The sequence below is a fragment of the Myodes glareolus genome, chromosome 10, assembly GCF_982192425.1.
Source record: "Myodes glareolus chromosome 10, mMyoGla1.1, whole genome shotgun sequence".
Lineage (NCBI taxonomy): Eukaryota > Metazoa > Chordata > Mammalia > Rodentia > Cricetidae > Myodes > Myodes glareolus.
This window is the reverse complement of record NC_142035.1, coordinates 42,928,634-42,942,852: the sequence shown is the minus strand read 5'-3', so window position 1 is coordinate 42,942,852 and position 14,219 is coordinate 42,928,634. Positions and strand designations below refer to the sequence as shown.

The 14,219-nt window shown below is 45.1% G+C and overlaps 1 protein-coding gene across 2 annotated transcripts in view; it reads left to right on the top strand.

The window, feature by feature from the left end:
- Plcb1 (phospholipase C beta 1) overlaps window positions 1–14,219 on the top strand; it is a 700,152-nt gene that overhangs the window by 527,554 nt on the left and 158,379 nt on the right. For both annotated transcript variants that reach the window (XM_087911176.1, XM_087911177.1), the window contains exons 11-13: window positions 392–549; window positions 8,373–8,455; window positions 13,849–13,933. In XM_087911176.1, the coding sequence (XP_087767302.1) occupies window positions 392–549; window positions 8,373–8,455; window positions 13,849–13,933 (326 nt within the window). The remainder of the gene's footprint in view (window positions 1–391; window positions 550–8,372; window positions 8,456–13,848; window positions 13,934–14,219) is intronic.

The window sequence follows — 14,219 nt, the reverse complement described above, 5'->3', positions numbered from 1 at the left end:
TGTGTGTGTGTCTATGTATTCCCCAGGGAAACTTGGGAAACTCAACTGCTCTGTGCCCCTTTCATTACCTGGAGTGAATTCTTGTTTCTTATAAAAGTTATACCAGACAGTCGATTTTTTTTTTCAAGACTAACTGTTGGTTGCAAACCAATAAATTTGGAGTCGTTGGCTCCCAGTAAGCAGATAATCAGTATGTGTCATTTACTATGACAACACCTTTCTCCACTCCTCTCTGCCCTCTCCTGTCCTCTCTTCTCCTCCCAACCCACACTAGGGAGCCCTGATGCCACCTGGGCGACTCCAGTGCTTTGTTCGCCAAAAGAGCTGTTGATGAAGCCCACCACATCCCATGCTTTCCTTGACTCAGAGGATTCTGGGGTTTGTTTTGCAGCTGGCCAGTTGGCTGGGAACTCCTCTGTAGAGATGTATCGCCAGGTGCTCCTGTCTGGATGTCGCTGTGTGGAGCTGGACTGCTGGAAGGGAAGGACCGCAGAGGAAGAGCCCGTCATCACCCATGGATTCACCATGACAACAGAAATATCCTTCAAGGTAGAGTGAACCAAGTTTCCAAAAGGCAGCTTGGAGACCTGGCCCTATGGGGGAGGGGGGTAAAGCTTTCTCAGATAATGTCTGGGTATTCCGATGACGCTCACAGGCTGAGAATGATCTCTGTGTTTAAATTCAGAAGCCAAAACGCAGCAGTTTATCTTACTAACCAAATTATCAAGTTACTGACTTAGGAAAGAAAATATCAAATAAATATCCAAAATATCCCCAGATCCAAACTTTTTGTACACAATATATTTTTCTTTCTTTCTTTTTTTTTTGTACATAATATTTGTGATAAACCTTCTGGTTTCAAAGCATTTGGGATTTCAGAGTTTTAGAGGCAAAATGTGCAGCATGGAAATGTCCTAATCTATGACGCTAGGATTAAAACTGGGTGTCTGTCAGCCAGAAACCTCTGATGGTGAGTGACTAGTAATAAGTGTACTTATTTATTTATTTATCTAACTATTTATATATGGTCTTTTGAGACAGGGTTTCTCTGTAGCTTTAGGGCCTGTCCTGGAACTAGCTCTTGTACACTAGGCTGGCCTCGAACTCAGAGATCCGCCTACCTCTGCCTCCCAAGTGCTGAAATTAAAGGTGTGCACCACCACCGCCTGGCAAATAAGTGTATTTTTTTTTTTTTTTTGCTCGTGAATGGAGCAGGTTTATGTCATGGGAAACTGTAGTGTCTTACTTAATATTTGTTATGGAGAGCTGACAGTACAGATTTTGATTGGGTGGGTGATTTGGAACAGGATTTGAAGGAAGCTGGGTTGTCCTGTGGTAGACTGGCTGTTGTTGGAAGCAGAAGTAATCCTATGATTGTGTCTTTGGGAGTCATGTTGTCTGTGCTGACATGGAGTTCTCACCACTTCAGAGAAAAATCAAGCAAGAGGAACTGGAAAATAAGAATTGTGTTTCTAAGCAAGGTATGGGACCTGGGTTACCAGTGTCTCTAGGCAAGGCCTTAGGACCTGGGTTACCTGTGTCTCTAAATTAGACCCTGGGACCTGGGTTACCTGTGTCTCTAGGTGAGGCCCTGGGATCTGGGTTACCTGTGTCTCTAGGCATGGCCTGGGACCTGGGTTACCTGTGACTCTAGGCATGGCCCAGTGACCAGGGTTGCCTATGTCTCTGGTCAGAAGTAGCTCAAGCATAAGCTCCTGCCCTAATTAGACAAAAGAATGCAGCACCAGTGTGTGGGTCACTGAGATGATGGGTACAAGGTCACTGAAAATGAGAGGGGAATGTTACATATGGAGTTAGCGAAACATCAGTATCACTGGAAATGGAAGCAAAGCCTTGGATCAAAAAGACAGTGAACCACACTTTCTTAGTCTTTTCTGTGCCATGGAAGACTTGAGGAAAGATAAAAAGGGATTCAGCTGTCTTGGGGAAAGTGTTTTTTTTTTTTAAAGAAGATTGAAAGGTAGGGAAATTATTCTTAACCCTTGGTACTTTGGATACAGCTAAATAAAACATGTGGAATAGCAAACAAGAGACAGGGTTTTCAGGCCAGGACAAATTCTAATCAGAGAAATGAATTTTTCTGGTCTAAGCTCCTGGGCTGGGCACTAACAGTGTTCTGTGCCATCAATGTCATTACCAATGTGTGTAGGATACTCTCTCTGTGGAATATGGTGTTGTTTTAAAGACAGGATCTGTGCAGCCTAAGCTGGTCCTGAACCCCAGCTTGTGCCTCTGCTTGTGTTTCTAGAACGTAGCATTCCAGACATGTGCCTGCTCACCCAGTAAGTTAGCCCCTGTTTAGTTCCAGTCTCATGTAATTGGGCTCTGCAAGAAAAAGTGAGGACCAGAGCCAGCCAGAGATGTAGAAAGAACGGAGGGCCACTTCCCGCTGACCCGCCTGGCTAGCTATACCCAAAATAATTACACGGAAAGTGTATTCTTTTAAACACTGCCTGGCCCATTACCTCCAGCCTCTTATTGGCTAACTCTCGCATATTGATTCAACCCATTTCTAATAATCTGTATGTCACCACGAGGTCTTGGCTTACCGGGAAAGATTCAGCATGTCTGACCAGCTTCATGGCGGGCGGTTCTCTGACTCTGCTTCTTTCTCCCACAATTCAGTTATGTCTTCCCTGCCTACCTATGTTCTGACCTATCAGGCCAGGCAGTTTTCTTTATCAATTAACCAATGAAAGCAACAGATAGATAGACGACTCCCCTACATCACAGAGAGATGGGAATAACCACCATGCCAGAGCTTCCCCCAGTGGTGATGGTGGAGAGGGTCCTAGCCTTGGGAGTAGTGGGGACGACCTGGCACTACCCTTGAGCTGCTGGAAGACTCACCCACCACCCTATCTATGCCCACTTCTACTCCTTAGAGTCCCTTGTGGGTTGCAATACTGCTTTCTTAAGGTTTAATCTACACAATGTTTTGAGATCCTGGGAACAGAATAAACATCTAGCCCATTCTGTGGCTTATTTCTTTTGATCAGAGTCTTGGCTTCCCAGTTTTAGCTGCCGGGATCACGTGGAGTGACTGGCTCTTCCTGGGTACTTGACCTATGAGTGGTTCTTCCATCACACCCGTGAGCTTCTGGTCTCTCTTGCTGAGTGTCCCTGCCTGCACTCCTGCAGCCGGCTTCCCGACCATGCCCAAATGTTGTCAGCTTTAGAGGCTTAAGGGTATCAGCCATCCCAGAGGACTATATCCCTTTGCCTGCTGGTGGATACAGGGTGGCCAGAGAGGGCCCAGGTAGACCCTCCAGACCCCTACACCCACACTCTTGCTCATGCAATTTGGGAAGACATGAATGGGGGAGCTGGGGCAGGGAGTGGAAATGCTAGCCTGAATTGTAGAAAATTTCAATAGCAGAATTGTTTTTTTTTTTTTTTCCTCCAGGAGCCAGGTGAGGAAGGAGCTGAGGATATCAGATTCAGGGTCTTCACTCAGAGCCCCTCAAGTGCTGTACAGGACTTATGTGAATGGCTCCTAAGTCTGGCACTTAGAGACCCCTCTTCCCTCAGACAAATTCAGTCCCTGCTCTGCACAATGGTAGTGTGCATTCCCAGAGCCCATGAGTAAGACAACTTTGTAATGGCGAGATGAGGAACAAGGGATGGGGCCTTCCGCTCTCCATTGTCTCCTCCTCAAATTGATCCTTGCCACTTAACTGTGTCATTCCCTCAACTCACGCTATAACAAGGACTTTATGAGCCTCCTTGCTGTTCCCTGACCCTACCGGGCAGGCTGTGTCACCGCACAGGTTGTCCTGAAGTTCCTGGCTTACTTCTTTGAAGTGCTCTCAAATGTCACTCCAGTAATGACTTCTAGGGCATCTCTATTTCATACTACTACTAGGGGTGACCCTGCACCATTCAGAATGAAATTCTCATACCCTCTTCACTCTGTATTTTTAAATTTCCATGTGGTATCCAGCCACCTTGCGACAATTGGCTTAACTTCATCACTGTGTCTCTTATTTACGTAATCCCCACAAAGGCAGGGCCCTTCATTCTGTGAGCCAAGCCCATCTCCCTACAGTGCATTGGATTAAACTTGACACAGAGGCGGTGATCAATACAGATCTGGAGTTCTGCCATCCTAGACCAATCAAAGGGCAGCCCCCTTTCATGCCCATCACCTTTCCTCTGTCCATTACGTAAGTGAAATCTCCTTCTCTGCTGTCTTGTGTGAAATTCCACGGATAGCATGTTGGTGGGCAGCGAATGTCCCCTCCACCGTTCCCTGTGCCTTTGGAACTGACTTCCCCGGAGAGACTGGACTGCACCTGACAGTTGAGTGCACACCGCAGCAGCATACATGCAGAGCTTGTCACTTGGGTATCAGCGTTTATCTGCCCTGAGTTTATGTGTTCCCGAGCACTGCCACGTGATGGAGCTCACACAGCAAAGGCTCCTGTTGATATATGATACCTGCTCATTGTATGGACAAAAACAACATGTTACACTCTAGGGAGAAGGGGGACGCTGTAAGTCAGCCTCTTTCTGCCAGCCTTGGAGTTGTGACCTGGCTCTGCTCCTTCTCCCCAACAACTTTGTTCCTGTTTTTATGCCACCTGTCCTGGTCTTTCTGATGGCTGTCCTCGAAATTCACCTTTCTGTCTCCCTCTCCCCATTCACACTCGGCCTCTGACCTCTTTACATAGGAGGCGCACCACACTTCCCACTCTGTCCCAGGACTTCTCTCCACTCAGGCAGCTACATTTATTCAACCATATCATATGGAGCAAAATGGAGAAAGGCACATCAAGGAAGTGGGTGAAATGGTCAACCCAAGCACTTCTAAAACTAAGGCTTCGTTTTCGGAAATAATTTAGGGTATAATTGTATATGGCTCCACAAATGTCTGCCTGTCTAAATTCTCACTGCTCCTGTCTGTCAAGGGCAATGGTGTCCAAGGGAGGTTTTCCCACTGCAAGTTAGTTACTGATCTGTGTGTTCAGTAGGTGTGGTGGTTTCAAAGAAAATGACCCTCAAAAGGAATGGCACTATTGGGACCGTGTGGCTTTGTTGGAGTAGGTGTGGTCTTGTTGGAGGAACTGTGTCACTGTGGAGTTGGGCTCCGAGGTCTCACCTATGCTCAAACCACACCCAGTGAGACAGTCTACTTCTTGTTGCCTGCATATCAACCTACAGCAGGTCCCTCTTCAGCACCATGTCTGTCTGCATGCTGCCATGTCCTGCCATGATGATAAGGGACTGGACATCTGGACTGTAAGCGAACTACCACAGTTAAATGTTTTCTTTATAAGAGTCGCTATGATTATGATGTCTCTTCACAGCAATAGAAACCCTAACTAAGACAATAGGTTACCGAACACAGCTTCGGAAGTCTTGGAGGAACAGGAAGCAATGGTACAAGAAAGGTCTTTAACACCCATGCCACTAATGTAGCATGTATGAAAGAATGAAGCTTTAAAAGCCGTTGCTAGTTTTCTGACCCTTACAAAATACTTTGAAATCTTAAAAGGACCAGGAGTCCCCTAAGAGGACTTAGAGAGTTTTCAGTTGTGACCAACTTGAAATATTAGACAAAGTTCAGTAAAGTCGTGTTTGATATGAACATTTGAAAGAGTGTTTTAAGCAGTAGATAAAAATATCGTAGAGGTGGAGGAGAACTGGGCAGAGAGAGGAGGGAGGAGGATGGGTGAGAAGGAGAACAGGTGTTAGGATGCTGCTCACCAGCTGTCGGGCCAACGATGGGCTCCAGGACCAGCTCTGGCTCTGCTGGCAGCAAGATCTTGGGAAATCTTCCCACCAGTTCATGCCTCCTTCCTTCTCAGCAAACCGGTGGTAGGGATACACTCCTCCTGGGTTCACTGTAAACAGAAATGCAGGTCATGACCTGCCCAGCATACGGGAAGAACCCTGCAGATGTGAGTCACTGGCATCTTAACTAGAATTCAGAAAGCCAAGCTTGCATTTTCTCTTTGCAAAGATAAAGGTTGTCATGTATGGAATAAGAATCCATGGGGATCCTTATTTACCAAGACTATAGTGTATGGAATAAGAATCCATAGGAATTATTATTCACCCAGACTGAGGGCTGAGAGTAGAATTAAATCCCCTGTAAGCCTGGTGAGGGAAGTTTCAGTGTCCTGCCTGCTTGGTCCATGCCCACTAAGAAGGTGCCAGAAGCCCATGCCTGTGTGATAGCCAGCACCAGCCTGACTTGGTTAGGAGCCTGTTTGCATCCACAGCCTGTGTGCAAATGTATGACAGAAAAAATGTTACCTTCTGACATCACTTGCTTTTTATAGTGCACTTATTTTGATGGACTCGGCTGTGATAAAAAGTTAAATTGATTATGTATGAAAGGCAATCTGTGAGTTCACTTCCAAGAAACAGTAAGCGTGGTTCTTGCTCTGTGCAAGCACATCATTCTTAGAAGATATATGCAAATGCAGCCCAGAATTAGAATGCCTCATTTATACTCCGGGGCAAAAGAAGTAGCTTAATGGTGTGTTTATAAAGAAAGCTTTGCACCACACAGTAAAGGTAGAGGAGTCCGTGGGAAAGGCTTCAGCGTGCAGAATGAGAACAGAAGTTACAACTGGACAGGAGAACGTGCCAAGAGTCAATGTAAATAAATTCTGTGTATGGGAGTGTGATGTTTAAATAGTATGGATGGTGGAACACTTAATAAAGAAGGGGTTGGGGAGATGGCTCAGTGGTTAAAAGCATTGATTGTTCTTCCAGAGGATGTGGGTTTGATTCCCAGAGCCCACAGATATAGATGGCAAGGGTCTATATCTCCAGTTCCAAGGGGGGTCTGCTGCCCTCTTCTGTTCTCTATGGGCACTGCATGCACAAGGTACGCAGGCACGGATGCAGACAAAAATTTTCACACACATAAAATAAAAAAAATCTCATAAATAAATAAGTAAATGAGATTGTATGTCAATATCAGTTAAGTAAAAAAAATCACTTTGGAAAAATAGTGCTCAAATGCCCAGTGTTGAATATGCTTTGCAATCTGATCCTTTGTTCATTACTGTAGACAGTTTATAATGAAAAATAATTTGGAAACCTGTGAGAGACTATGACTGAGTCCCTATTATTCAACTCAGGTTTTCTTCCTTCAAGAGTCTATTCCTAGAAGAATGTACCCATCCAACAATTGATGACTAGTGAAGTCAGTCGTGGTACCTCCATCTTTCTAGAATTCTGTGCAGTTACTGAAGCTCATGACATATAATCTATTTTCATTGTTGGGTGTAAAACCTAAGGTACCAAGTATCCTACCACTGGGCTCCAACTCCAGCCTGACATAAACATTTAAAACAAGTATAAAAGGAAACGTGAAGTACTGCTACATGTTAGAACATGCATGACCTTTGAAAACACATCATCTGAAAAGTGCCCAACCCCCAAAGCCATATATTCCACAGCTGCATGTATCTGAAATGTTTGGGAGAACAGAACTAAGAAGACAAGGATTCAGGTTTTAGAGCCGATTGCTGAGAGTAAGAGTGTGAGGTAGGGCTTGGAGAAAACAGGCAACTGCTAGCGGGGCTGTAGTTGGGGAGGACGAAAGAATGGAGGTAGTCTCTGTTAGCAATTATGCAACTTGGGATGCTTTAGACACTCTCGTCATGAACGCAAGGTCGGTCTCCATTTTGTTTGCTGTTTGTTTGGTTTTGACGCAGACTATCAAAACCAGGATCTTGCCAACTCCAGGCAGATACCCTGCCACCAGGCTACACTCCTATCCTTTTATTTATCTCTTAATAACAATATTTATAAAAATATAGATTATCAAAACTATTATCAAAACAAAGTCACACAAATGCATGAAAAAATAGACCAGAAGCAAATATAATTAAGTGCTCATAGCAGTTTGGTTCAGAAAGTCAATTTATGGGTAAAAATTTTTGCCTTATCATATTGTAAAGTTTTTCCTGACATGACTAAATAACGGTTTCATTACAAAAAAGTGGAAGCTACTATCAGCAAATAGAACTATTTTCCCATCTGCCCCTCCACCAAAGCCCACTTCTTTCTTTTTTAACCATACAGAACCAAAATTCAGAACTACACAGCCCATTCCAGTCATTCCCAGCCTTTTGATATAATTCTTTTTTTTTTAAAGACAGCTATTTGAGCTGGGCATGTGGGTCAGTAGTAAAACCCTTGCCTAGCATTCGTGAGGGCCTGGTTTTAACCCCACAACTGCTATAAACAAACAGCGATGGAAACAAACCGGACACACACGAAGGCGGAAACAAACACCCCTCCGCAACATGCTAATGGATTTAATGCCAAGAAAAAAAAATGCACGCACGTTGCTCAGTGTTGAATATATATGTGTGTTCTTCTCTTAGGAAGTCATAGAAGCCATCGCAGAGTGTGCATTCAAGACGTCACCTTTCCCCATCCTCCTGTCCTTTGAGAACCACGTGGATTCGTAAGTATCTGGAGCATTCAGTGAGCCGTCTTCCCTAACGAGGCCTCTTTAGCAATTTTCCACCCGAGGTCGAATGCTTTGCTCTCATCGGTGGTGTCCTTCAATGGTGTTGTGCAGTAAATGACAAGTTTTGCTCTACCAAGGAAGAACTGTTGATTTAAATCTTAGTAGCTCTGAGCTAGCCTCTGGGCTTGTGGGGTCTACCTTCACGCCATAGGACGATTTTAAGGACTTCTCTTTACAGTGCGGTAGAGTACATTGTCTTTGCACTGATGGTCTATTACTGACTTGGAATGCAGTGGGCCATTCTTTTTTTTTTTTTTTTTTTTTTTTTTTTTTTTTAGGCCAGGCTGGCCTTGAACTCACAGGGATCCTCCTCCTGCCACTGCCTCCCTAGTGCTGGGTGTATAGGTGTGCACCACCACTGTGCAGAGATTCTTAAAGCCTTCCTTCAACAACTCCTCCTGCTACAAATCTCTTTAATTTTATTGCCTTACAAGTCCAGTTCCCTCTGCCTGTATCTGGTGGTGGAACACCATACACTCTTCTTCAAACCTTAGTTTGTAGTGATCAGTTTTCTCAGTATCTGTTTCTAGTTTGTTCTCAGGACCGTGCACCATTTACTGCCCTACGTTGTTTCATTGCAAGCATCTCATCCTGTGAATGATAAAATCTCTATACATGATTTTCTTCACACTCCCGAGGAGGCATGGATGAGAAAAGAATTTATTCCATTTCTTGCTATTTCTCCTCACCCCTGCAGTGACTGCATTTAACACCTGGTTTGCAGCAACAGCTCAGATTTGCAAGGGACTTTGTCATTTTTCCTTGGGTTCCAACAATGCCTAGCCACTTTTTGTTCAGGCATAACAGTTTTCAGACTTGCTGGCAGTGCCTGGCTTTTGTTTTCTTTAATAATGGGCTTTCGGTAGTGTTATTTTCTTCAAGGAGTGTGTCTACTTAAAGGAGACAAAATCGAGAAATGCAGTTCGGTTTGCAGTCTCACCCGCTACATAGACTCTCCCTTGAGGTAGACAGAGAGATCACATGTACGACCATCACTGTCATAGGGAAACTTAAATTTACTGAACATATATTAGGAACCAAGCACTATTACTAATATGTTACATGCTCATGCAGCCCTTACTATAAACCCTAGTGTTGACCTAAGGAACAGTAGGGTGACCCTTATCTTACAGGTATAGAAACTAAATCTCAAGTGAGTATTTAGCTTGCCCAAGGCTGGGCAACTGAGGTGAGATTCCAACCAAGCTAGCCTGGCTTCAGAATGTAGGCTCTGAATCAACAATGCATACATGCTCGTGGATGTGCAACGTGCACACGCGTGCATACACACACACACACACACACACACACACACACACACACACCAGAAACCCCCAAAACATGGAATCAAGATAACCAGAGCTCAACTGTCAGCCAGAGTTTGATCTGATGTGGCTTGTGATCCCCAACCCCAGGATGTGCTTGGCAATCCTCCACTCCAGTTGTTCAGAGATCCAAAACTGTGCATCAAACCTAATTCCTACACTGTGCACAAAAAGAAAGAGGCTATAGTGCCAGGGTGCTGCACTTTCTAGGTAAATGAATGTACCTGTTGCAAGTTATGTGTAATTCACACATGGTGAAAGAAAACAGGAAAATGACCTTCCCAGGGCACAAGTGTGATAATGTAATGGCAGCACACGACAGAAGTGCTGGCTTCTGATATGAGAGGAAGTTGTTTGACGGGGCGTCCTTCATCTCCATGTAGCCAAGTAGCTCAATCCCAGGTTTTCCCAGGAGGAATACTATGCACCCAAGGAAAGCAGTGGACTTCCTCAGTGGGTAGACCCCTATATTTGACGGTGGGTCTTCTCACCTAATTCAATCTTGCTCCTCATGGCCTAGCTCTTTCTTTGTCACCCAAAGTAGAGCAACCCTCAGAATCCTGAACACAGTGACCTAACACCACACCCTACACACATCACAGGCCTGCTTTCCCTCTCTGGTAAACCACCTCAGGCTCCTCTGTGCCGTGTGTGCAAGGCCCAGGCTCAGAGCTGCTCCCTGCTAATTTGGTCCACACTATCAAAAAATATGCTTGTGTGGGGTGGAGAGAAGTTCACAGATCTTACTATTTTTCTCTTCAAACATTCAAAATCACCTACCCATTGATAACGGGGGATGCTGCACTTAGCTACTTTCTACCCTCACTTGCCTGCTATCGAGAATCCCCCAGAGCTGTTCCCCACTTTCTGAATTAGAACCCCTGATTTAAAAGGGCCCCCACTCCCTGCCAGCAAGATGGCTCAGTGAATGAAGGTGTGGGCTCTGGAAGCCTGGCAACCGGAGTTCAGTCTCACAACCTACAGAAGGTTCTGGGAGAGAACCAGCTGTGCAGAATTGACTTCCGATCTCCACATAGCCACTGTGTAGCGCACAGGCTCCTCACTGTACACTCACCCACCACCACCACCACCACCACCAACAACAACAACAGCAACAAGAAGGGGGAGAAGAGGGAGGGTGAGAAGAAGGGAGGGACAGAGAGAACGTTAGTTTTATAAGGTCCCGCTTGATGTGTGATTTAGCATTTTCAAAGAAAAAATCTTATATTGAATTGAATCGAAGTGACTTCCAAGCTCGACCTCACCACGAACTGAGATTTTGACAAGGTCCGAAAAGGACGTTGGCTTTAGTTTATTTTGTAGGGTTTTACCCCATGCTATGGGGTATGTTCTTTGTAAGGAGACTGGCTTCTTTGGCAGATGCTATGAGGATAGTTTAATATGTTTAGGAATATATGTCATGACATGAAGAACATAATGTGTGTGTGAATTTTTCTCTTTCATTTTATTACCATGGTGGTTGATGTTGATTCTCTAAAAGCTACAGAATTTCTTTGCTAATTGTAGTTAATGCCATTTAATTCTGTGCGTATGACCTGCAATTAAGCTCTCTCTGTTTTCCACTGATATGTGTGGGTGTGTGTGTGCGCACACGTGCGTGTGTGTTCAGTTTGCTCTCTGCTCTCTTAGGGAGGCATTTGTATTTATTGAGAACACAAATGGCCTGACTGTTGAACAGCACACTTCTCTTTTTTTCTTGGGTACCTACATCTTCCTCTCCCATCTCCACATAGACTTCCTTCCCAATGCAGTCCCCAAGGTAGCTGCATATGTTCCCTGGGAACTTCTTAGAAATTCGATCTAGATGTTGGCCCTATACGAGATTCTAAGTGTGAAGCTTCATTTTAATGACACTCCACGTGATTTATCAGAATGACATGTGTGGCTCATGAGCTACTCACATCAGAATTACCCACAGCCTTGGCCAAAATACAGGTTCGCTGCAGTGTTCCCAGGTTCTTCCTTGCAGCCTAGCACAGGTGCCCTTCCCTCAGCTGCAGCCACAGAGCACATGGGCCTCGCCGACTTCTTGTTAAATTACCACTGGGCAGAAACCAACTACCTCATCAGCCACTTCCCTGCCTGTTCAAAAGGTCCCATCCATATAGCTAGCGGGTTGTCCTTAAACCACCACCTCCAGTATGTTTCAGGGCTCAGTCAATGGCCAGTCCTTTCCCACACTTCTGAGAGCTATCATCCTCTATCCTTAGGGCTCCAGAGACCACACAGTAAAATCCTGTTCGAGCAAGACAGGAACAGTGGAGAAGTGTCAGGCTTTGCTGTGGACATGCTTCCAGCGGAGGCAGGGGGATCGCACATTTGAAGCCAGACTGGGACACACCGTTGAAAGCCAACTTTAGTTACATAAGAAGACCTTGTCTCAAAAGAAAGATGTAAACTTGTCATGTGGGGCTTTGCACGTTCTTGGAATCTTTTGTTTAACTCTCCCTGCAGTTCCAGGAAGATAATAACTTGGAGAGTTGACATATGAACCCCAAAAGCTCATCTGACCGTGGAGCCCTACTTCATTTTTGTTAGAAACAGATATAATAAACACTTTCCTTCTGCACCACAGCAGAGTGCCGGTCTAAGTACCCCCTTCCTAGAAAACACAGTGTATTCTCGGCTTTCCCTTCAGAATGAAAATATGAATTATTTCTCATAATCTTTATGATTTACGGTAAAGCACCATCATTTTCATCGCAGTTACTAGTCCTCTCCTCAGTATGTTTTTTTTTTTTAACTAGAATGGAGTGTCTTTGCAGTATAGTCAGGGAAAGTCAAGACCCACAATCTGTAGATCACAATCAAAGCCCGTTAACCCCAACCCAGCAGTACTGGGTACCACGTAATGATGTTTATCATTGCACAGGATGAGAAAACTGTGTTTTAATTGCATCTGAAAAGGTCAAGGGAAACAGGAGTGCTGCAAGGATGTGGATGTTCCCTCTCACAGCATCATTAGCAGGGCTGGAGGCACAGGCTGTCTAGGCTAGCCACAGACAGGGCATCCGAGCCCCATGGGATCCTTGTGTATACATCTTGGTCTGGCAGTTCTTCTAAGGTGTTTGTACCCATTGCTTCACTGCTCCTTCGCAGAATCCTTTGTTCAGTTCCAGGAGCAGTTAAAATCCTTCTCCTGGTACAGATTCAGAACAGTTCAGAGCGAGGAGCTCAACTCCAAAGCCTGGTCTCTAGCCCCAGTCAGAACAGGCTTCTCCCAGCCCTCAGCATGGGCTGCCTCCTCCCTCTACTCTACTCTTTCCACCCAGAAGGGTTGTTGACATGCAAATCTGGGCCCAGAGGTGGACATCTGCCAGTCCTCTCAGCACCCTGGGCATTGAGGCAGGAGGATCTCAAACATCATGCCCACCCAGACTACACAGTGAGGCCATTTCTCAAAAACTCAGGAAAGAGACGACTTGCAGACAGCTTTTGCCAAGCCACTTTGTCCTTCCTCCAGCAACCCTCTCATGAACACACAAACCCACGTCTGCTTGGTTTTCTTCTGCATGTGCGGTTCTCTCTCTCCAAATACTCTCCTCTTTTTTTCACTCTTCCTTCCCCTCTGTCCTCCTCATAGACACTCCTTTTCTACGTTCTGTTGTGCTGATGCCTTTTACCCAAGAATTCACATGGAATTGTGAAAACATTCCTATCCCAGGTGCCTTACAGTTGACATAAAACCAGGGAATCCAACAAAAGGAACGAAGATTCTAACTCAGGAATCTTTTTGCTCCAGAGACTGGAAAAGGCTGTGCTGTGCCCTCATCTGGATTGTTAAAAATAACGCCACACAACCAGCCTGCATGTTGCACATGTGTGGTATGTGTGTGTGCATGTGTGCGGGCATGCGTGTGATATTCAGGATAACATTTCAGAATGATGGAAATTCATCCTGGCTGACCTCCTTCTGTGTTCACAATGAAAAGTAACTTCTATGAAAAAAAATCCCCATAATTCTTTTCTTCTTGCTCTTAGCCCAAAGCAGCAAGCCAAGATGGCCGAGTATTGCCGATTAATCTTTGGTGATGCCCTCCTTATGGAGCCACTGGAAAAATACCCAGTAAGTAGCTGTGATGCCCTTGAAGGAGAGCACTTATTAGTCATAGATGGCGAGCTACTTGCTCTGTGTAGGTAGATGAGCCACATGGTTTGATCCATGGGGCCCTAGCACAGTGCCCAGCTGAAGTCAGAATGTATGTGTCTGTTTCATTCTCTTTTCCAGTCTTGTCGCTCTGTCTCTGCTTAGAGAGACACAGCAAGTTTCTTGTTTTGTTTTGTTTTGGGGAACAAATGTCTCTTTACCCAAGATAAGTTACTGGGGACAGGCCGAAGTAGCAATTCCACAA